At 46.6% G+C, this 24,058-nt stretch overlaps 1 protein-coding gene across 1 annotated transcript in view; it reads right to left on the bottom strand.

Moving 5' to 3' along the window:
- UNC80 (unc-80 homolog, NALCN channel complex subunit) overlaps positions 1-24,058 on the bottom strand; it is a 122,748-nt gene that overhangs the window by 27,312 nt on the left and 71,378 nt on the right. Inside the window, 14 exon segments of the mRNA XM_061564383.1 lie at positions 104-304; positions 3,731-3,949; positions 6,945-7,037; positions 9,055-9,225; positions 11,179-11,275; positions 12,153-12,291; positions 12,948-13,082; positions 15,005-15,270; positions 17,249-17,429; positions 18,095-18,196; positions 18,349-18,438; positions 19,296-19,390; positions 20,739-20,922; positions 23,219-23,305. Coding sequence (XP_061420367.1) covers positions 104-304; positions 3,731-3,949; positions 6,945-7,037; positions 9,055-9,225; positions 11,179-11,275; positions 12,153-12,291; positions 12,948-13,082; positions 15,005-15,270; positions 17,249-17,429; positions 18,095-18,196; positions 18,349-18,438; positions 19,296-19,390; positions 20,739-20,922; positions 23,219-23,305 — 2,060 coding nt within the window.

Genomic DNA, 24,058 nt, shown 5'->3' with positions numbered 1-24,058 from the left:
TCCCAATGAAATATATCGGATTATTGTAGCTCAGTGGCGGCAGACCCAGGCTTGGGCAGCATGGGTTTCTACCCCCGACCGCAGACCCGCTCGCCGTTGTTACCGCAGCGTGGGCATCTTGTGGATCTTGTTAAACATGCGGTCCAGGCGCTTGATGATGAGGATCAGGGCGGGACGCACGGCCTCGCTCGACCAGTCCGTGATGGGCAGCATCTCGGTCATGTAGCGGCGCAGGCCCCGGCTCTCCATCGTCGCCCCGTCGTACGGAGCCAGCTTGAGCAGCGAGTGCGCGATCTCGGCCAACCTGCGTCACCGCCCGTGCGATCACGGACAGACAACACGCAAACAAGGACCACCGTTAATCCAGCGACCGGATTATTGGTCACCAGTTCCAAAACTTAGGAATCAGAAACTCTTTCCTGTGCAACGTGGAATGATGAATGCACCAACGTACAAGTGGCACTGCGCATGTGACTCTGATTGGCCAGCGGCGGCCATCTTACAGCACCTATGGCTACAGCAACCTAGTTAAGTCCCTGCGTGGGATAATCAGAAAAAAGGTGCAGCCCTGCAATTGCTTGCTGAAGCCACTGTTGAAGAAAAGGTCTCTACTAGAGGGCACTTTAGAGGGTGTCTGTTCTACTCTTCCACACTGACCAGATGTGTGGGAAAAGGTGGCTGTACCCACACCTTACCTCACCGCACACGTGACCTTCCAATCAACAGACTGGGGTCCCCATTGTGTTGGGGGTGAGATTCCTCCGGTTGCACCGCGTTGCATACAAGCGACGGGGCTTCGATGCACACGTTTTCAGTTTCATTTCATTTATGAGTTATAACCCTGTGAGCCATGCGGCTCTTGACTCGGGTGCAACCGCAACAAAACAAAAACATGAACAAAAAACATCTTAAAGTGACTGCACGCAACAGAAAAATCCAGGAAATAACAGCAAAGTCTTACAGAAAAAAATACCGTATTTCAACGCTAAGTGATGACGCTAATAGATAACAACGGTCTGCACCGAACATCAGTTGCGAAGGAAGCTACCAGCACGTGAAGCGAAACGTCGGCCGTCATGCCAAACAACTCAAAAGGCACCGTGGAGAGCCAAAGCCAGAATCGATGGAAGCGCCGGCGAGCTATCGTTCAAAATGAAGCTCTCTCTGTTAGTAAGAAGCTTAAAATAAGTATAACCAGTAAAAACTAAGTTTTTCACTATAAATCCTTTATATGCGTGGCGGCTAGAGTCCTCTCGTCCTCTGGCTTGAGATGGCTGCCACCTATGGGTCAGATGATTGCATTGCACCATTAAGCAATTGGTAATTAAATATAATATTTTTGTCCTAAAAAGTGTTAAATTTTGGAAAAAAATGTTCACGAACATTAATTGTCACGCACAACGAGTCTGTGTGGAAAATGTCAGCTCGATTGGATCACGGGAAGTGGGTTAAAAAACGACCGAAAGATTGGCACGGTCCTAAGCAAGCAAGCGAACTTCATATAAAGGATTTAAAAATAGACATCAATGACGCGACCTCGTGAAGGGACGGACGATATTAATCACGGGGGAGCTGGTTGCACTGCATCTGCAATTGGAGAAAAAAAGTTTTTTGGATTTATTGGCCAAAGGCCATAAAATCTATTCAAGTGAATATACGGTCCGATTCAGAAAAGACAGGCAAAAGCTTTGAATGCAAATTTGACTCTGCCAATAATTTAAATAAATATTAACGTTAACAAAGTTAATATTAAATTTTCTGCACGCCCGTTTGAGACGTAATTATTATGCACGCTGTCCTTAAATTTTTTTAAGATTTATTAGAGTGTGACATTAAACAGCACTTATCTGTTTGTTTGCCTAATCGAAAATTAAATATCTTCTCACTCGAACATTTTAATTAGTTGCTGTAATAATGTAGTACTTTACAGTCTTTTATCAGTTCATAACATTAAAATCCCGAAAAACTCAATTCGGTCATGGAATATTAAGGAGTGTAGAATTATTAATTAACGGCAAGTCTTTACGATGTCATCTACAGCCAATGATTTCGCCTGCCAATGATCATCGTGGTGGTAATATGATGGAATGCGCGATGCTTGCCGTCGCATATATATTTTTTAGCATGCCTACAAGAGAACATTGCAGTACTCACATCATGCACTGCAATAGTTTTGAAATTCAACAATGCAAAGAAAGGTGCATTTAAGTAAGCGCACTTCACAAAGGGCACAGTTTGTGATATAAGCAACACAGCCTTATATCAGACTGGTGATGGGGAAGGCGAAAGGCGGACTTGTGATACAAGAACACTACTCTGGATATTATCACAGCTGGCATTGTTCCACACTAGTGTCCTCTCATAGCCAGTCTGGACTGCATATATATACAAACACATTAGTCCATAATACAGGCTTTGTTGTCACGAAAACAGAACATGCCAATTCGTCACTAATACAGCACGCCGGTGTGTTTGAGAGACAAGTCACAACATTTACAATCCGAGTACGACGTTACTGCCCACCTTTAATGTAAATACAGTACACTTACGTATTCAGAATTGATTTCATTAGATGTCAGCTCTTTGTCAGTCTACTGCATGATGAAGGCCTATGCAAACTATGTCAATCATGGAAGTTGTCTTGACTATAATTTCTCTCGACTGGTGAGTGTGGGATGTTGAGGGGAGGCCCAGGACCAGTTGTAGATATGTACGGTGAACTTCTTTCGCACCGAACGTAGCCAACCATGCTAATCGGACGTGCGGGGGCAGGACAACAGTTCAAATATCACTCGCCACTGCTGTCAGCCCTGAACCAGACTCAAACTCAGGTTTCCAGGTGCAGAAGGCAAGAAACGCTTAACCACTATGCCAACCATCGCTATGAATGAACGTCTCTTTTCTAAATTCAATATTCGATACACGCCACATTTTCACCCACCCCCAGGCCTTTTGCTGTAAAATTCCACTGTCTTGTACAGGCTCTTGAGATGCAGTCACATTCAAATGCTCTACAAGCAGTGAAGAGAAGGAAAATGGTACTAATTGGACACATACGTAGGATCGACAACAACAGGAAGATTTAAAGAGTGTTCTTCATAAAAATGAAAGGAACCAGAAAGAGAGGAAAACCTCACAGAGAATGGTGCCAGAAAGATGTGGCCACTACTTGAGCAGATTGGCACAAGACAGCGAAAAGTGGAAACAATTGACGAAATGTGCAGTGGAGAACTACAGGTTATCTGCCCATGGATCGTGATGATGAAGACGATACATGCAAAAATGTTGCCCCTCTGCTGCACAATCCCACCGTTACATCATGGGACCTCCTTTGTCAGTACCAAAATATACTAATAGGGTTTTTCCCCTTTTTTCTGGCAACAAAAACTGACACCATTTGCAAGGAATCATGCTTACATTGAAACAATCAGTTTCAAAGACAATGCATAAATTATCAGAGTATTGTTTTTTGTTTGCATTTGACTGCAAGTATTGTGGTTAATGTAAGCATGATTCCTTGCAAAAGGTGTCAGTTTTTGTTGCCAGAAAAAAGGGGAAAAACCCCAATAGTATAATCCCACCGTTTTGAACGGGGTATTGAGATACAGTCACATTCGGACGCTCCACAGACCCTAATTTGCATTGCACTGCATTGCGTGACGAAAGCACAAAATGTACTTACTGGGTTGGCCGCGGACTAACTGCAACACACGTGTCGCCAGTCGCTCACCGGATGTGCGACTTAACGTCGAGCAGCTCCGGCACGGCGGCGCGGGGTTCCCCGGCCATGCTCTGCAGGATCTTGAGCCGGGGGCCGCTGTGCTTGAAGAAGTCGGTGCAGATGTTGAGCAGCGATTCGCGTGGCCTCCGGAACTCCTCCTTGGCCAGGCGTTCATCCAACTCCTCGGGGCCCAATCCCTGGCCCTCCTCAAGCAGCCGCAACTCATCCCTGAGTCGTGGCCCAACGCACGCCACAAAAAGACAACGATCCCCCCCCCCACGTGTAGCCTCAACAGACCGCTGGGGCATGTGCTGTTAAGTGAGCACGAGGGGGTGGGTGGCCAACATCATGTCCAACCGCCTTTGTCTCCCCAGTGATGATGTTTAGACACCACAACAGGTACTGATTTTAGGCTGAGTCGACCTAAGGGAGGCCCAGGACCAGTTCAGATATTCGTCACTGGGGTTGGCTTTAAGTCATAACTTGTTGTATCTTCTTGGTTCTTTCGGTAAAGTCACGTAGAATGTAAATAATAAAATAATAATAAAAACATAATAAAATTATTCTCACGGCGTTTCGGCCACAACGCATCGGAACTTGTTGTATGTTTCCATGTAATCGTCCGTGCTTCACCTTGGTGCTCTCTGACCCCAGGGCACATATGCTCCACCCACTTCGTTCTGACACCAGAACGCTTGTGCCACGCCCTTTTTTAAACCTTTAAAAACAGTTGCCTTCAGTGACCTTACCCCCTTTTTCCTCCTGATGACGATCGCTTGTGTTGTGATCGAAACGTCGTAGTATTTATTTTATTTTATTTATCTATCTACGTGACTTTACCGAAAGAACCAAAGAATATAACACATAAAACTTGTAACTATTTTGAGACATCGAAAATGTGATGTGTGTGTTTGTTTAATCTTGGCATTATCAATTTAAACAGATTTTTAACACCCCAATTAGATGTTTCGCAGATGCCATGCCAAAATTAGGCAATTGCCTGCAATTGCCAAATTAGGAAATTGCTCCTTCCTGAATATTCTTCTGGGGTTAATTTCCCACTGCTAAACTGGGATGGATCCCAAATGCACTAATCTACACTATCTAAGTAAACTTATACAGTTGAGTAAAATTAAAGTACGCATTCAATGAAAAATTAAACGCTGGTAATATCTTACCTATATCTATTCTTACAAAATTAAATCTATAGATACAAGCCAAACAACTTAACTGGCACATTGTACCAAGCACACAGTGACCATCGGACTGATTTGTGGCAAATTATTCATTACACAAACAGATCTTAAATAATAAAGCACACTTACAATTCCATAAAGAAAACTACTCCATTTACTCCTTTCACTCATCTAACAAGTGTTGCTGGATGAGCCGTGCTGGAGAGATTAGCACAGTGTGCGCTCCGAACCTTGCAACCTAAGCTCAATTCCAGGCCATGGTCAACATCAGTGACGAGTGATATTTGAACAGGTTCTGAGTGATCCCCCCCCCCCATAACCCTCTGGCATTTTGAAATATCATCAAAACAACCTCCACGACCGACACAGCATGTGGAGGCCTTCATCCAGCAGCGAATGGAAAAAGGTCTGAATATTCTAATACGCCTTTTGGCGTCATCTGGTCCAACACCAATGGAGACTAGGCTCTAAGAAAAGCTGTCTCGGGTGTGGACCAATCAACTTCAAGGACAGTGCATATCATTATCATCATCGGAGTTGTTTCTTTTTGTTTGCACTTTGACTGCTTGTGTTGTGGTTATTGCAAACATGATGCCTTGTATAAAGGTGTCAGTTTTTGTACCAGTTGAAAGGGTAAAAACCTATTACTACAGGTCTGAATATTATAAATGGTTTACAATTATTTTTCATAAGTATTTTTTTTAGAGGGGGGTCACTGATTGCGTGACTCCTTTCGAGCATTCAACACTCCAGAGACATCGCATTCCATAAACATTATAATGCCTGCATTCTTATGTACGATGAATGTCCCCAAGATTGCGATGACAAGGATTTTCATGCCGTGGCAAATATTCCCTGAGAAAATATCCCCAATAGAGGGCAGTCCTGGGCCACTTTGTCACCAGGCCGCAAGAACGGTCACGGAGCTATGACTCTTGAACTACAATTTATTATTCACACCGGCAAAGTATTCTTGGCTCTTTCGGTAAAGTCACGTAGATAGAAAACAAAAATCTAAATTAAAAGCAAAAAACCCACGACGTTTCGATCACAACACAAGCGGTTTTCATTATTTCTCTCCACCTGAAGAAGAGCGCTTGTGTTGCGATCGAAACGTCGTGGGTTTTTCTGCTTTTAATTTAGATTTTTGTTTTCTATCTACGTGACTTTACTGAAAGAACCAAGAATATGAATTCCTGCAGTCACGAAAGTTTTAAGTCTAAATTCACACGAGCAAGTGTTAGAGCGTTTGTATGACATTTCCGAGTGCTCACCACTGATACATCTTAATATACATAAATAACATTTGCCTCATTTATTCTCCGCACCGTTGGGATGGAAATCTATTTAGCAACAGGCTTCCACCTGGAATAAAACAAACATTCCATATGCGTGCCCCGCACGATACCTGCGTAATATACGTGTAATCTACATGCCCTATACTGAACAAATGTGGATGCATTCATAACTTGTCAAAGCACAATTAGGTCAGAGGAGACAGACACGTTCAGATGGGTATGGGACACATTCTGCTTGTGCGCTCTGCGAGATAACCCTGCTGCACGAGGTTCGATAGCAATGTGTGTGGATGTCTTGGCCATTTACACTCGTGCGTTGGATGGAATTCTGAATGTTGTGGGGATATAGTGTTGTTGTATTCGGCCTGTTCTTAAACATTTCGCATGGCGTTTTTCTTCTCCTTCTCATAACTCAGTTATGTTGAACGTTATCTCCCCTCTCTATTCCTTCCACTTTCCCCTTTAAAAAAACACAGCTCAGACATGATTTTCAACAACAACAACAACAAAAACCCCTTGCTGTTGTTTGTTGTTGAGAAATTACTTGGCGATGCACACTCTAGTCAGATGTAATGGTAAATGTTTTGGAGGCGATTAATATTTGTAATATTACAAATGTAATAATGTAATATTACAAATGTCCATGTAATATTTGAGTTCGTAAAAGTTTACAAACACACACACACACAAACTATTGCGGGTGGGCAAGGCTGACCCCTGCACGCTGACCTGAGACTGGCCCCTCCTGACGTCGTGTGGTTCGCCGCGGCCGCTCCCTTGTAGGTCTGGTCCGAGCGGCTCACCTGTGGCGCCGTCATGGGCCTGCACATCCCACGCACACAAAGCCAAAGATCCACCCACCCGCACGCACCGCCGTGCTGCCCTCAACAGAATGTTGGGGACAAGCGCCGTTAGCGAGCAGCAGAGGTCGCAAACGGGTTTTGATTCCTTACCCGTACCCTACCCGATACCCGGCTACCCGTACCCGGCCGGGTATTGGGTAGGGTACGGGTATACGATTACGACCTCTAGTATGAAGACATGTTGCAGGCGCGGGTGGGTTGATTCTAGGAACTTGAATTGTGAGAAGAGACAAGACGTTGGGCAAATGAGTGACAAACGGTTACTCACCAGTGATTCACGGCCTACCCGTACCCGTACCCGGCCGGGTACGGGTAGCCGGGTATTGGGTAGGGTACGGGTATCGGGTACCCGATTGCGACCTCTGGCGAGCACCACTTATGAAGGCCGGCACGGCGCACCAGGCGCTGGCGGGGCCAGCAAAGTGCCCGGGCCGCATTTTCTTCCCCCGCGCCGGCGCTTACACATCGCACCAAGGTACTCGTTTGAAGCGGAGTTGACCTGAGCGGATTCCCCCCACACACATAAACGACCGCAACCGCATCCAACAGTCGCTGACAGCGCCCAGTTGACGGCCAATTCGTTCAGAATACGAGTTCACTTCTGTGGTAGGGAACGTGGTTATACCAGTGTCCCCGTATGTTGCGAAATAACATAGAGCGTTCAATTTACTCCATTAAAGCTTATTTTTTTTCCCCTGCAGCAAATGTGTTCATTCTTATCTGCTGTGCTATCATTGGCGATCTTAGATTCTTGCTTTGGGACTCCCTCCCATCGTCCCTCTTTCTCCGAGTTTCTCTAACCTCGCTCAGGTCAAGCAATAAATTAGTTCTTATCTGATGTTCTATCACGAGTGCTCCGAGTTGCTGGCTGATTTGTGTTATAGACCTTTCAGACCTGTGCTAAGTAATTACAATATATATTCACTCATACATATTCAGCCTATGTGGAATATAACTGATTACATTTTCAGCTGTGCCCTTGCTGGAACAGAAGAGCCATGTGAATGATGTTCAACGGTTTAAAGATTTAAGAATGCACTCCATACATTATGATAGAGTTATGCAAATTTATGATGTCAGTAGTAATAAAACAATTATGACATATATATTGCATGGTATATTGTAAAACTTGAAAAGTGAATGTTTAATAATGGACATATTAACTAGATTTAGAATGCAATTGGCCCTATTTTAAAATTCCCAACAGCGAAACGTTATGATACGATGATTCAGGTGCATACGAGCAGGACTGCAATGCATAAAACGTAAGTTTATTAGAACCGACAACTATGGTCGCACTGCACGTGGTACAGCCCCAAAAATGCATCAGAAAGCTATGCAGCAAAATTGACTGAAGCAAGATAATTTCTCCACGACTACGGCTGTCCGCCTGATGATGCTAGTTGTGATTACTGACAAAATGTCGTACTCGAATTGGACATGTTGTGGGTTAACTCTGCCCGCGAGTATCGGGATGAACGGTCCTTTCGCGAGCTGGGGGAGGTGGTAACCTCTTGAGCCATTGCGCCCAAAAATCGTTTATCGGTACCACCCGAGGTGGTAAACGCTCACAATGAAAAAAAAAATTGGAGCATTGCATCTCTAGATCACGCATGTGCCAGATAGCAATGTCATGGTAATAGCTATTTTACGGGAAAAGGTCATGAAAAAAATGTTTATTTGACAGAGAATATAATTTTAGAAGGGGAAAAATATCCGAATTAGATTTTTAAAAATATCTACGACATAAAAGACCCAATATGAAGAGTGTCTATAAACGATCCGGTATGTACAGCTTTCTGTCATTGGCGGACACTGTCTATGGTGGTCACTGCTCATGGTCGACACTGTCCATGATGGACACTGCTCATGGTGGTCACCACCCACTGTGGACCCTGGTAGCATTCGCCACCTCGACCGGTACCGACCAAAGCCCCTTCACCCCTGGGCTGAGCGGCTCGGGGTGGGGGAGTCACCGAGTGAGAGGCTCGGCGCTGTAGAGGAGCGCTTGCACGCAGGTCGCCAGGTTCGCGATGGCGGTGATCTCCTCCCGGGCGGCCGCTGGCGTCTCCAGCTGCACCGTGAGCGTCTTAAGTCGCTGCAGGTAGCAGGGCACCAGCGCCTCTACCACGCTCAGCATCTGCAAGCTGGCACGAGCGGCGTTGGGGTGAGGGGTGTGCGAGGGAAGTCAAGGCAAGAGTCGGGCAAGGCTCTCGTGAACTTCTGAGCTGCAAATGTTCGTGAATTTTTTTTTGTATTGTTAATTTCACTGTGAGCACGTCATTTCAAATTTACGTCCCTTTTGTCAATTCAATGCTTGGGTGAAGGCCTTCCGTCATATTGTGTCAGTCATGAGAATTTTTCGACCATGCTTCACCAAGCTTGTTATTAAGTAGGGGGGTGGAGGAGGACTGCGCAAACGGTTCAGATGTTCGACGCCACTGAGTGTAGCCATGGTCAGGAATCGAAGCTCACCGGGTTCACAACACGGTGCGTCACTGCTTCTCCCTTCAACATACACGCATGCAGTTTTAGAGTCATTAATATTTTAACAATAATAGGGAAACATTACTTGAAAAAAACAAGTCCACGCTGCGGACCTTTAATCCCAGTGGGACAATGCCTGTCAGACATGCCTGAGTTTTGTAGCACGTTGCGCTTGTGTGTGTGTGTGCGCACCGAAGAATTGTGCGCAGTGTCAAATAGGTATGTGTGGAGCTGTCCACGCGAGGCAATACACTGTGACACCCGCTGCCGTGATGGACGTCTGGAGCCGAGGCGTAATTCACAGTTGAGGTGTAATTACAAAATAAATTACATACCCCCTTGCCTTTCCCCGCACAGACATCCCTGACGGTCAGCCCGAAGAGAAGATGCGGTTTTCCGGATTAAAATCGCCTATAAATTTCCCACGTTGTTTTGACTCGGCAGAGGCCTTCCACCTCCTCCCGACGATAAATAAACGTTGCGACATCGCGTGGACGAGTTTGCATTCACCGTCTGTTCGCACGTTCGAGAACTCGGTGTGGTTGGCCACAAAACGCCGTGCTCCCTTCAAAAATAAATGTTGTGTTATCAGGACCGGCGCACAATTTTCTCCAGCCGAGTTAAAGACGGCCGCCCGGCATCGCGTGGCACTTTCACATGCGCTTCTGCGGCCGTCTGGAACGCTCTTCCTTCCGATATTAGGAAGCCACTGGAGCTACGCACTTTAAATCTGGTTTGAAAACTCATTTCTTTAAAACGGCTCTTTGTGTTTGGTTTGTTGCCCTTCGCCCGCACCTGCTATTAGCACGGTTGGCTACGTACGGTGCAAAAGAAGTTCAATATACACACTGCACTTTACACTACACTTACTACACTGTACAATACGCTGTAAACTGCACTCTCATACACTACACTATACACTACACTGCTATACATTACACATTACTATGCACTACACTATACTGTACACTACACCACTATACTACATTGAAACTCATTTCTTTATAACTGCTTTTTGTGTGTTTAGTTTGTTGTCCATTCCCCCCCCCCCCCGCCGGACCTCCGATTCGCACGGTTGGCTATGTACGACGCGAAATAAGGTCAAGGTACGTACATACATATACGTACGATGGGCAAAGGGACTCAAAAGTCAAACTCCGCGATTGCAAAACGTTCCGCAAACTGAAAACAAAATAATTGCCCAGATGCAACTGCGGCGCTCCGCGCAAACGGTGAACTCTTGTCGTCCGCTGTGTTCTCAGAATTGTCGGGTTCACGCAGAGGGGAGCAGTTTAGGCTTGCGTTTATTTATTATTATACGTATATATATTTGTTTTCCCCAACGCCGATTGTGCATCGCACTCGCTCCGGTGCCACCACCCAAGCGGCTCGATAGCCAAGCATCAGGAACATTAAGTGCCATCCTTATTATGCGGCTGTCAGTTAAGTCGATACAACATCAGCATCCCTTAGTGCTTTCATTAACTCTGAGTCGTCTGAAAGGTCGATACGGCGGTCTCGCTGTTCAGAAGAAAAAAAAACAAATCTCCATGCCTGCCAAGTGAGGGTGAGGGGTGGGGGTGGATATTGAAACGACTGCCATCGTGGGGTACCTTCTAAAGGACTCGGGGGCGTAAGCGACCACCGTCACGCACAGCTTGATGGCCTCGGCCATCGAGAATGCGAGGTCTTCATTTCCGTAGCAGAAATCTGCGGAGACAGCGGGCGGGGGACACGGGGGGGCGCGCGTGGGTCACTCGCGTTTTTCATTAGCGCCGCTTGCCACGGCCTCATTTGCACGTGCACTCTGGTATATTAAATTGTTCAACTGGAATGGAAGTGCCTCTCTGCGCGTGTGTGTGTTTTATGCGGCAATTATGTAAATTATCGACATTTTCATATAACAGGATTAGTCTACTTCGCTTTGTCAATCCACTGCTGGATGAAGGCGTTAATTTTATTCAGAGAGGCGTAGCGCCGTTGTTTTTAAAGACATTGCTGCTCACCGCATAGAACTGTAGCGGCACGATTGCACTCTACGATAGCTGGCGCCAAACTATGCCACACGCCCTCATGCATGATCTTGTGGGAGCCTCGGTACCAATAAAGTTATTTTGTGTTAATTTTTCTTCCGATTCCGTTCCGATGACGTACGTGTACGTGGACGTCATCGGAATGAGAAACGGTGAAGTACAATCCACTAGTTCGTGTCCTCAGGTGTCCCCTCCCTCATCTCCTCCTCTCTTGTCCAAGATTTGAAACTACGTTCGGTTTCTTATGCTTTAGTTGCGATAGATTTTGAAATGGAGGGTGTGCGAACAAAACAACGCGACGTTCAACGCACGTTTCATTTTCATCTTCCAAAAAAAAAAATTCTTTCTTTATTTTCAACAAGCCTCGCGTTGATGAGCAGCAGCGGTGTGCGCACGGTTAGCAGCGGTGAGAAGGTCAAGAGGTTGGGCAGCGAAGCGTGTGGTGGTGGTGGTGGTGGGGGGGGGGGGGGGGTGGAGGAGGCGGGGGAGCAAAGGCAGCAGCAGCGTGCAGAGCGGGGTTAGAGAGAGAGAGAGAGACACGACGGAGCGCTCACCCAGGGACTTGAGGGGCTTCTCGGCCTTAACGAGCTCCAGCACGTCGAGGGTGTCTTTAGAGTCCCTCTCGAGCGAGATGAGCAGGTCGAAGAGGCACTGCGGGGACACCTCCCCTGACGCCCCGCTGCCCGGAGAATCCTGGGGGGGGGGGGGCCGGCCGCCCAAAAAAAAAGGGGGGGGGGCACGGTCAAAACAAACGACTGAATAAACCGAGGCGTCAGCGCATGCAAAATGCAGCACTGTGAAATGTGTATTCATATGTCGCGCGCATTTCAAATACCACGCGCGCGTGAAGTGCACGTATGCTCGAGAGGGGGTCAAAGCGTTTTTTTGAGGACAGGATATTAAACACGTCCGCAGATGCCCTCTTGTTTGTATTTTTCAGTGTCGTATGCATTCAGCATGGTATACACATCTGCAGCCGTTTATTGGCAATCCATTGCTTACTAAACGAGGGCTTCCCTATGCCGTGCAGCTTCGACCATACTTCGCCATGCTGGTCAGTGCGAGTTGATGAAGGCAGGGAGCATAGACCTGGGAGCAATATAGTCGTGTATAAACAATTGGTTTTGCTCCGCTGCACTCTCCTGCCCACACCAATTGTACACGGAGGTCACCCATTCGAGCACTTATCCAGACTTTAACCCTTATTAGCTTCTCTGAGATCTGACGTTAAGTTGGTGAAGCTGACTTCACAGCGGCAACTGTCTGCCCAGCTAACAAAATGTAAAACAATTGATTCTCATGCGCACATTGCAGGTGGCAACAACGACGCCAAAATTAGAAACACGCACGGAGATTTCCAGCAGCGGAGCGACGCTCGCAAACATCTGCAGCAGGAAGGGCTTGCGATGCAGGATGTAGAACTGCCGACAGGCGAACTCGATCATTTCTCGCAGCAGAGGGTTGCTCTTGTAGCTTGTGAACACCTGCAGCGAGCGGACGTGAACGTGTCTGAGGACCGCGTTAGCAGCAATGCTCAATTACAAGTTACAAAAAAAATCACGCGAATGCATTAATCAATTAACACTGCCACAGCGAGAAAAACAATTGTTCCTGGGGGCGACGTTCCAGGCAATGACCCTTCCTCAGAGCTGAGATATGGGAGAAGGGCCTTTGCCTGTGATGTGACTGATTGCAGCCGAGCACGATATGAACGCGGCACGATTATGACCCCGATCGCGCATTGCCAATGAGGTGTGAACACGAGGCATCCAACCACGATCCGTTCTGAACGTACGAACATGCAGATGTGTGGCTGTTATTAGCAGGCGGTTGGATTTTTTTCACAAGGTGAACCTCCTCGGGTTGGTCTGTCTTTGTGAATAAAAAATAGAAATTGGAATATATTTAAAGAATGCTTACGATATTTTGTTCAGTTTGACGCGTATTCAAGCCGACATGTCTACGCGATAGCCGCACACATTTTGTGGCGCCCGGGGGCCGAACGATATGTCAGATTTTATCAGCTGAGTATTCCCAGGAAATATACAGGCAGGGCAAGCATAATTATCAAACCACTATTTCCAATTTTTATTCTGATTTTGGAATGGATATCAAATCTGTCGGGGGGGTTTTTAACATGAAGAGGAGGGGTAAGAGGGGGGTGGGGGGCAGCGAATCCCTGGAGAAAATCGACTTCCCGAGAAAGAAAAAAACATCTCATGCGTAACATTAATCTCCACGCGCAAAGCCGACACTGACAACATCGTCGTGGATTATTTATCATCGGATGTCCTACTCGGTGCACAGGAGCTGGGGGAAACAGATGGCTGAACCAGTCTCGGGACACCACCTCATTGCAGGCCACCTATTACATAAATGGCCCTAAAGAGGAGTCTGGGAGACATATTAATCAAACGGCGCCATCCTGAAGTGGGACAGGAGAAGCATCATTAAGCGCCAATAATAAACGAAGATCTTTAAATATAACCCACGTCTTGCATACGACGCGTGGATGTACGCGTGTTGAACTTCTCTCGCACCGTATGTAGCCAGCCGTGCTAAGCAAACGTTGGAAGCTACAAACGTTATGACAGCAGTTTAGCCTAATTTTTTTGTTTCGTCAATTAATTAGTAAATTGAACTATTTTCTTTGTTTTGGAAGAAATACAATTTTCATTCAAGGGTTTAGATTCCTCTTAAAAAGGCTGCTGCTGCCGTGCCGTGCAAGCAGAAGCAGCGATCACAGACAAGAGATTTCTCCCGGCATTTTTTTGTCCTGCCTGTGCTTCAACACAGCCTGTGCGGGCCTCAGAGGTTCCTACTCGACACACCGACTGCCATTTTAAAGGTGCTGGTGGCCAATCTCAGGACACCACAAGCATCATGTGACTAGACAGACCTTCCAGTGATTTGACCGTGAGAGGCCAAATTTATCCAATGCCACATTTTAATGTCCATAAAACTTTGTGGCTTGGAAAATTAAAAAAAGTCATCAACGACACACCAATGTTATGATTTACAGCAGGTAAATGGAACAAATGGCCCATGGCTTCATGGTGATATGGTGGAAAGCAACCTACAAACGATATGCATCCATAACCACAAGAATCTTGGCCACACTAATCGAGTACTCGAGGGGAATAGTATGAACTGGTTACACTGTCGCGTCTTGATTTAATGCTCTCAGTATCCTCCGCCACTGCAAGGGTCCTCTTGCAGTGGCAGAAGTGACCGCGTTGTACGTGAATGTGTGGCCGGCCAGAGGCATTCTGAAAATTATATTCTGTCTCTAGGAGTGAAATAGCTCTCCAACCATGATTTATAGAAAATAAAAAATAAAAATTGCATACAGGGACCAATAATCCAAGAGTGAGAGAGAGAGAGACAGAGAGCATGTGCAGCCTACCTGCAATATGGTGGGCAGGATCCACTGGTAGCCGTTGAGCGAGAAGAGATGATTAAAGTGGAGCGCTGTGTTGATGGCGGTAGCGAGGAACTGGCGCAGCAGGGAGCTGTCCTCGCAGTGCAGTAGCAGGGCGCCGTTGAAGACGTTGAGGAAGAGCATGACCTCGTCCCCCCACGGGAACTCGCTGGGCATGCCCAGGAACATCTCTTCCAGGAAGCGAATCCACAGCAACTTCTGGAGGCAGTCCACGGCGAACAGCTCCTTGCCTGCGCGAAAACGGCGGAGCGTGAGTCGATGTATACACGTACGGCCCTTTTGTACTCTTAGTTCTTTCGGTAAAGTCACGTAGGTAAAAAATTAAATTAATAAAAAAAATCACGACGTTTCGGACGTTTCGGAGGCAACACAAGCGTCCGTCTTCAGGTGAAACTGTCACAGCAAAAAATATTTAATTTCATTTTTTACCTACGTGACTTTACCGAAAGAACTAAGAGTATGAATCATTGCAGTCACGAAAGCTTCAAATCTAGAATTACGGCCCTTTTGTCAATCCGCTGCTGGATGAGCGGCTTCCCCAAGGGCTCGTGGGCTGTGCGGGTTTATTTGACCATACTCTGGCCACGCTGGGGAGTGTGGGCTGGTTTATGTATGCTGAACTTCTTTCGCACCCGCACGTAACCAACCGCGGTTATCGGAGGTGCGGGGAAAGGACAACAAATGAAACACAAAAAGCAGTTCGAAAGAAAAGAGTTTTCAATCTCGATTTAAAAGTGCATTGCTCCAGTGGCTTCCTTACATCGGAAGGGAGAGCGTTTCTGACGGGCCCGCAGAAGCGCGTCTGATAACGCGCGATGCAGTGACCGTCGTCAAAGGCAAGAGAAGGCGAGGAAGAACGTTACGATCACGGCGATGGATTGCGCTGCACTGTCCCCTAAAGCCCGCAGCGGCGTACGACCTTTGTCTTATAGCATGGCAGCTGCCCATCCAAGCAACAGCTCAGCACAAAACCTGCTTAGCTTTTAAGATCTGACAAGATCCGGCACATCCGGGTGACTTTGTCATAGACTGTGGCCCTGTTAATAAAGGCATACAATGCAACACAGTTTGGATATCTCGTGTGACCGCATGCCTGAGACGTTGTACAAATAGAGCGCGCATTTTCTTTATTTTAAGAGGAGGGTAGGACACTGTAGAGCAAAGAAGACTGATGACTATATGGTAAGGTGCAATTGAAGAGATTTCATATGGAACAGGCATTCATAGAAAATAATCAGGTAAAGATTGAGATGGCGTGGACCGCTCCAATTACACGGTGTCCTCACGCAGTACAATGAGCGCATTTTGATCGATATGTCAAGAAGACACGTGTTATCACGTCATATTCAGGTGTTCTCCAGGCACTCCAGGTTTTTTTAAACAAAATAAATACAACAAAAACGTTTACCCGACCATCCCTAAGCAAGAGCCAGAAGCGCTGAAGTGAGGCTTTACTGCTATGGTTAGAAACAAGTCTGGAGGTGATCAGGTGGACTCAATCATTAGAGCACTGAGCTGGCACGGCTGAGATTCGGAGTTCAGATCTGGCAAGCTCACCTGTGATGCAGCACAGATCTCAAGTGTAAAACATTCATGGCCTCAGTGCGGTCACCAATAACTTGACAAAGAAAACATATTTAGATTTTTTTTGCACTTAAATTGGCTAAATTCCAGCTCTGAGAAATGTAAAATCTCAAACTACCAAATGATACAGCGACCCCTTGGTGTGTGGATAAAAAGGTGATATTTTAAGGAGCTTAGAGACAGTTTAACACGTCGGCTTTCGCGACCAATATTATTCATAATAAACGTTTTTGGGTTAGATCGCCTTACCATTCTGGCGAATTGCCCGATGATGCTGGATGTAATTACCAGCGAAACGTCGTACTAAAAAAACTGTAAATGTTGTGGATTCACTCTTCAATACGTCGGTGAGCTAAAGTAGTGAACTATTTGTCTTTTGTTAACGTGACACTTTTTTGCTGATTGGCTGTGTCGGGTGGTGGAGGGTTACGACACATTTATAAATAACGCGATCTAACTCAAAAACGTTTATTATGAATCTTAGAGACAGTTCTGTGATATTACCTTCATTCGGAGATTCGCCAGCGCACAGGGTAATCCACTGCACTGCGAGGGTTCCAAACAGATACTCCGTCTCCTAGCTTTACGGCGATAGCGCAAGCGGACTCAAAGTGCCGTCGTCACCTTGTGGGTCGGTGAAGAGCGAGAATTCGGCCTCAATGGCCTTGCGGGGGAAGGACGGCAGGCGGAGGAGGTCCTCCTGCAGCACGGAGACGTGGGACTGCAGGTGGCTGTGCGGCATGTGCTGCGTCAGAGCCTTGGCGAAGAGCAGGCGACCCACCTCCTCCAGCTTCCGCGTCAGAACCTACGAAGCGCAGCAGCGGGCAGCGAGTGGCTTTTATACGCGGTGTAGGGCAGCGACGGCGGTTTGCTGCGCGCAGCGGTGGTGGTGGTGGCTAGAAAGGGCCCTGGTTACAAAGCAAGGAAATGGGGGATCCTATTCACCTTGTCCAAAAAAAAAATATTCAACCAGTATATATACAAGGACTGTTTTCTTGGAATTTCTTTTACTTGATACAGCAATCGTGCTGTGACGGTTCCACGTGAAGATGGAAGCTTGTGTTGCCTCCGAAACGTCGTGATTTTTATTTTATTTTACTTTTATACATTTTTATTTTTATTTTTTTACCTACGTGACTTTACCGAAAACCTTAGAATATATTGTCCAAACACGCCGTTGCACTCTGTGGGAGTCGCTTAACATCTGACACTTTTCAACTTGCAGACGTCAGCGAGGCATTGCTGCTGAGCAAGTAGTTTAGAGGATTACCTTCCGCCGATTTTTGCCACATGAATCCCCGTTGTATCTCGCGTTGTGGACGAAATACAGAATGCTACGTGTGTATGTTGAACTTAGTTCGCACCGTATGTAGCCAAGCGTGCGAATCGTGCTAAACACGCAAACATCTTTCCAAAAAATCAACAATAGTACGATCATGATGACGACGATGTGAAGAATGCCGCAATAACCTGTTTTTGGATTAATGTCGCCCCTTTCTCCGGATCCATCTTGACGAGGATGAGCTGGGGCGAGACGGATCGGCGGAACGGGTAGATGTCCCGCACGTACGTCTAGGGGTCACGGTGGGACAGCGACACCGCAGGCAACACCGAACTCACAGGTCGTAAAGTGAAACTGTTGCATTGGCTATAAAACAATTGCAGAAGCAAACGCGTAATCATTGAAAAACAAGAGGTCTGCAGAGGTTGTTGCGAGGCATCACCTTGCTGTAATGGATGATGTTCCTACGCCTGTCCATCAGAAAACAGTTCTCAGACTGCGCCTCAGGGATATTGAAGAACTCTAAACTCTCCTGAGGGATGATAAGCGGCAACAAAAAGCAACACAGTGAAGTATTATAGCATACAGCGGCGGTTTGCAATCTCCGCTCGCTTGCGTAGTACAAATTTTAAAAAAAGTATGATCCAGTGCACCACCGGCAACTTTTCCATATAACCTCGACAAAAGGATTCATACTGAACAATATCAAACATTCTATGCATACAATCTATACTGTTACAATCATTACAATTATTTACTGATGCATCCAATGTACACACATGCACACAACTGATGCCAGTCTGAATAAGAGGTATATGCATAAATATACACATACATATACAAAGAAAAATATCCTCTGTATAAATAAGTAGCCTTAGTATACTTTTTGGGCAAGTGCTGTTAGCGAGCACCTATGAAGGCTGGCACAGCACACGAGGGAGTGGGTGGCCAGCACCACGCCCGGCCGCCTTTGTCTCCCTAGTGGCGATGTTTACACAACACACCAGGTACTCATTTGAAGCTTAGTCGACCTAGGGGAGGCCCAAAACCGGTACATATAATCGTCACCGGTGTTGGCCGTGAGCAGAAATCAAACTCGGGTTGCCGGGTTCGTAGCGCAGCGCGCTAACCGCTACACTATCGCTCCCCATATACACACAGTCAGGGCCTCCAGAGATGATGTGAAAAGTTATTAAATTTGTGAATGCTGAATTGTATTTGTTGTTGGCCTTGTAAAAATAAATTGTATTTTTCTTTAACTTTGTTTTCCTTGAGAAAATATTACCTGAGGGGCCTCACAGTACCTGCAGCCCAGGGGCCTACACAATCTTAATCCGGCCCTGCATACAGTACACACACACATACATATACACATTCAAGACGCATCACCTTCAACACGGCCTCAAAGAGTGTGTCCTCGTGCACGGGAAGCTGTGTTGGAATGTCACATTCGTTTGGACCATGGACCACCAATGTTTTAGTGCCTGCATCACGGAAAAGGCACAAACACATAACCACACCGATACACGCAGACCATGTATAAGAGATGAATCCCCACCACCCCAGTGATTCTATTGTGATGATTCAGGATCAGGGTCACAATTGGACGCGCAATTGTTGTTTTTTTATCATTATATTATTTGTACTTCTCTAGTATCATGAGTTTAAAGATCAAAGTCAATAAAATATTATTCTTACTAAATTGCATGTAGCCTGGATTGAACAGTCTAACGGCGGGCCCCACTGATGGATGATAAAGTTACAAGCCAGTCATACTTGGAAGGGCTCTTAGAACTAGCTCTGTGATATCTGCTTCCATTCTCTAACACGAGGGGGTGGGTGCCCACCTCTGCAAGAGTTCCACATGGATTATTTGTCTCGCCACAAGACGCCGGATGGCACAATTGGCACACGAATCTGGTAACCGCTTAATTTACATTTCTGAACAGAGAAGCTTGGTAGACATGCAAAGCCCGATTGTGGTGGGTCACGAGCAGAGGTCGCAAACGGGTTTTGATTCCTTACCCGTACCCGGCCGCACCAGGGTTGCAAACGGGTACCCGTACCCGGCCGTACCCGTACCCTACCCGTACCCGGCCGGGTACGGGTAGGGTACGGGTATCGGGTACCTGATTACCTGATTGCGACCTCTGGGATGAAGCCATGTTGCAGGCGCGGGTGGGTTGATTCTAGGAACTTGAATTGTGAGAAGAGACAAGACGTTGGGAAATGAGTGACAAACAGTTACTCACCAGTGACTCACGGTCTACCCGTACCCGGCCGCACCAGGGTCGCAAACGGCTACCCGTACCCGGCCGGGTACGGGTAGCCGGGTATTGGGTAGGGTACGGGTATCGGGTACCCGGTTGCGACCTCTGGTCACGAGCACTCGCGTCTGAGAAACCTTCCAGAGCTGTAGCTCGACATCCCCGCCCTTCCCTCTAAAACGTCTCAGTCACCAGGCGCCACCCGCTTGCTTTGGTTCCTTGACAAGGGCTATCCGTTTTAAGGATTTCGTGACTGCAGGGATTCATCTTCTTGGTTCTTTCGGTAAAGTCACGTAGTAGGGAAGTAATAAAATAATAAAAATAAAACATAATAAAATAATTTTATTATGTTTTATTTTTTATAAAATAATTTTATTATGTTTTATTTTTATTATTTATTACTTCCCTTCTACGTGACTTTACCGAAAGAACCAAGAAGAAGGGCTATCCGTGTCGCGCAGCGCTGCCCTCGGCACGGGCACCCAACCCTCCCCTCGCTAAGGCAGCGATCGCCTCGAGTCCCGTTGCTCTCTCTCGACGGAAGCCGCTGCCCCCTATATACTACCGGGCATGGCGGCGGTGACGAGCAGCTTGAGGTCGCACTGCTCCTTCTTGAGCGTTTGTTTGAGGTCCTTGATAAAGAGGCCCTCGACGAAGCTGACCACCTGCCACAGGAACGTGAGCGTGGCGGCCACCGCCTCCTCGCCGCAGTCGCACGGCGTGCGCACAAAGTACATGATCAGCCCGATCTGTAAGAGGGAAATACACGGTGAAATATTCGTATTTGCGGGGCGATAAAATGCCCCGCCATAAACCCATCGCGCTAACTCCTGGTCATCCTCGTATTAGCGGCTTTTGGCCAACCATCGAACAAAGACGGTCACTGCATCGCGCGCTTTCAGACGCCCTTCTGCGGCCATCTGGAACGCTCTTCCTTCCGATAGAGGAAGCACTGGAGCTGTGCACTTTAAATAAAAATTTAAAACGTATTTATTTAAAACTGCTTTTTGTGTTTCGTTTGTTGTCCTTCCCCCACACCTACGATTGGCAAGGTTTGGTCACGTACGGTGTGAAAGAAGTTCTTCATACACACGTCACATTTCATTGGAACCATTCCCTTTTCCTGCTGCAGTCGAGCCAAGGAGATCGACTCCCTCCAGTGAGAGCTGTCCCTGTCGAGCATAAAGTCTATGCCAGCCTCTAAATGAGCATGCGTCATATGGGCATTTCCCAATAAAGTAATTAGCCGGTAACTGATTGAATTTGGAAAATGTGGACGATGACACCTGCAGGCGTGGCCTACGCGTTTTCGAATAACGTCACGGAATCGTTCACGCCCTCTGCGAAGCAGACGAAGGTCGTATTTATGGTAAATTAATCCGCAGTATGAACCACGGCCAGCTGCTCGACTCGAACTACAAACCTCCACAGGGGATTCATCTTCTTGGTTTTTTCGGTAAAGTCACGTAGAAGGGAAATAATAAAATAATAAAAATAAAAGATAATAAAATAATTCTAACGACGTTTCGGCTACTTGCGTTGTAGCCGAAACGTCGTGAGAATTATTTTATTATGTTTTATTTTTATTATTTTATTACTTCCCTTCTACGTGACATTACCGAAAAAACCAAGAAGATGAATCCCCTGCAGTCACGAAAGCTTTAAATCGAAACTCCACAGGAGAATTAACGAGCTACCACTCAGCCATGTCACCGCCCCGATAAACACACCTGTCGGATCAAACATCAACTCTACGACAGAAAATAAAAAAAATCAAATTAAGCCTAACAATTAAACAGTTTTGGTTTCAATGACACGCAACAAATACTGTTTTTAGGGCATGTAAAAGATGTCCCCCCCCCCCTGTGATGATAGTTAATGGGACGTCCAGAAGCAGTTTTTACGTCATCCTGAGGGGCCATTCTATGACACAAACATTGTGGTGCACTGGAAACGTCTCCATATTGTGACAAGATTACACCGATCTAACCAAGCAAACCACGCGAGATAAAATAAAAAAAAACCAACACAAACAATAACACATATGTAGCTGTCTGATGTGCTTTCAGGACATCGTGCCGAACAAACAGATGGTAACAAGACGAAAATACCTGCAGAGCCGTACAGCACAGGCGCAAACACCGACGCAGTAATAAGAAAACGTGTTGTTGAAAGTTCTGAGGGACCAACGGAACTCAGATTTCTAACTGGTTTCCTGAAAAACCATCAATGTTTCCTTCCACATCCTCATTCACAGCAACGAAGACTCATTTTAATTCCAGAAGGACTCACTCGTAGGGGTGGCCCTCAATGAAGTAATAATTTAACGCTTGAGCCGAACCAGCAAAGGTCTGAACACAATTCCCATTGCTGGCTTGGAATGTGGCTGACTGCTAAAGGAGGCAATCCATCATCCGTTAGCCTAGCACAGGGAATATTATCTGCAAAATCATTTCCTCCAATAATTGCCCCTGTGTATTTGCTTTTATTGCAGCATATCACAGTCGAATACATTATTTTTGTTTCATAAAATATCATTCCGGTCCTCTGGGTAAAAAAGGAAGCACTTTTGCAGGCCGCTTGACAACGTCCTCCGAGCAGCGCGTCAACACGCTTTTCCTTTGCGACAACGGGTGCAGCAGGCCCGACTGATGCGCGCTCCCAAATGGAGAAAAGGGCCCGCTTACCGAATTCCCCCCTGATAATTGTTTTTTTACCCTTTTATCTGGCAACAAAATTGACACCTTTTTTACGAGGAGTCATGTTTGCATAGACCACAATACCTGCAGTCATAATGCAAAAAAAAACATAACTTTGATAATGTATGCACTGTCCTTGAAGTTGATTGGTCCACACCCGAGACAGCTTTCCTTAGAGCCTAGTCTCACATGGTGTTGGTATTGTGGTCTATGCAAACATGACTCCTCGTAAAAAAAGGTGTCAGTTTTGTTGCCAGATAAAAGGGTAAAAATAATTATCATATTTTTTTACTGGCAAATGAGGTACCAATGGTGATTTCCCCCCCTGTTCGATAAGAGGCCTCACCAGGTAATTGAACAGGATGTGCGAGGTCTGAGGCGGCAACTCCCCAACGTTTATGAGAAGCTTCCGCAGCATAAAAATCAGCTCCTCCTGCCGGGGAAGAGAGGTGGCAACGTGAAATCAATCCACGTGAGCTGCTTGCAATAGCATTGTCCTCTGCAGAGATCCAGGTCAGCGGGGGTGAAGCAATACAAAATAATGTTAGCCCTCACATCGCACTTGAACAGCACCCATATTATCAAGATGCTACATGTTGCAGACAGGGGGTTTTTGCTGGGCATATAACGATGGATCGATTAAGAATAGACGTTTACACCCATGATACCCATGCACGTTGTGTGCAAATCACAGCAGAGGTCGCAACCGGGTACCCGATACCCGTACCCTACCCGATACCCGGCTACCCGTACCCGGCCAGGTACGGGTACCCGTTTGCGACCCTGGTGCGGCCGGGTACGGGTAGACCGTGAGTCACTGGTGAGTAACTGTTTGTCACTCATTTCCCAACGTCTTGTCTCTTCTCACAATTCAAGTTCCTAGAATCAACCCACCCGCGCCTGCAACATGGCTTCATCCCAGAGGTCGCAATCAGGTACCCGATACCCGTACCCTACCCGTACCCGGCCGGGTACGGGTAGGGTACGGGTAGGGTACAGGTACGGCCGGGTACGGGTACCCGTTTGCGACCCTGGTGCGGCCGGGTACGGGTAAGGAATCAAAACCCGTTTGCGACCTCTGAATCACAGTGATCGTGATTGTGGTTAATATTCCTTTGTCAATTTACTTCTGGATGAAGGCCTCCCCATGCTGTGTCAGTCACGGGGGTTATTTAAGAATACTTCA

The sequence above is a fragment of the Lethenteron reissneri genome, chromosome 33 (assembly GCF_015708825.2).
Source record: "Lethenteron reissneri isolate LAM-NWPU_2019-01 chromosome 33, ASM1570882v1, whole genome shotgun sequence".
Classification (NCBI taxonomy): domain Eukaryota; kingdom Metazoa; phylum Chordata; class Hyperoartia; order Petromyzontiformes; family Petromyzontidae; genus Lethenteron; species Lethenteron reissneri.
Note: the sequence above shows the minus strand (reverse complement) of the source record. Positions and strands in the feature narration are given on the sequence as shown.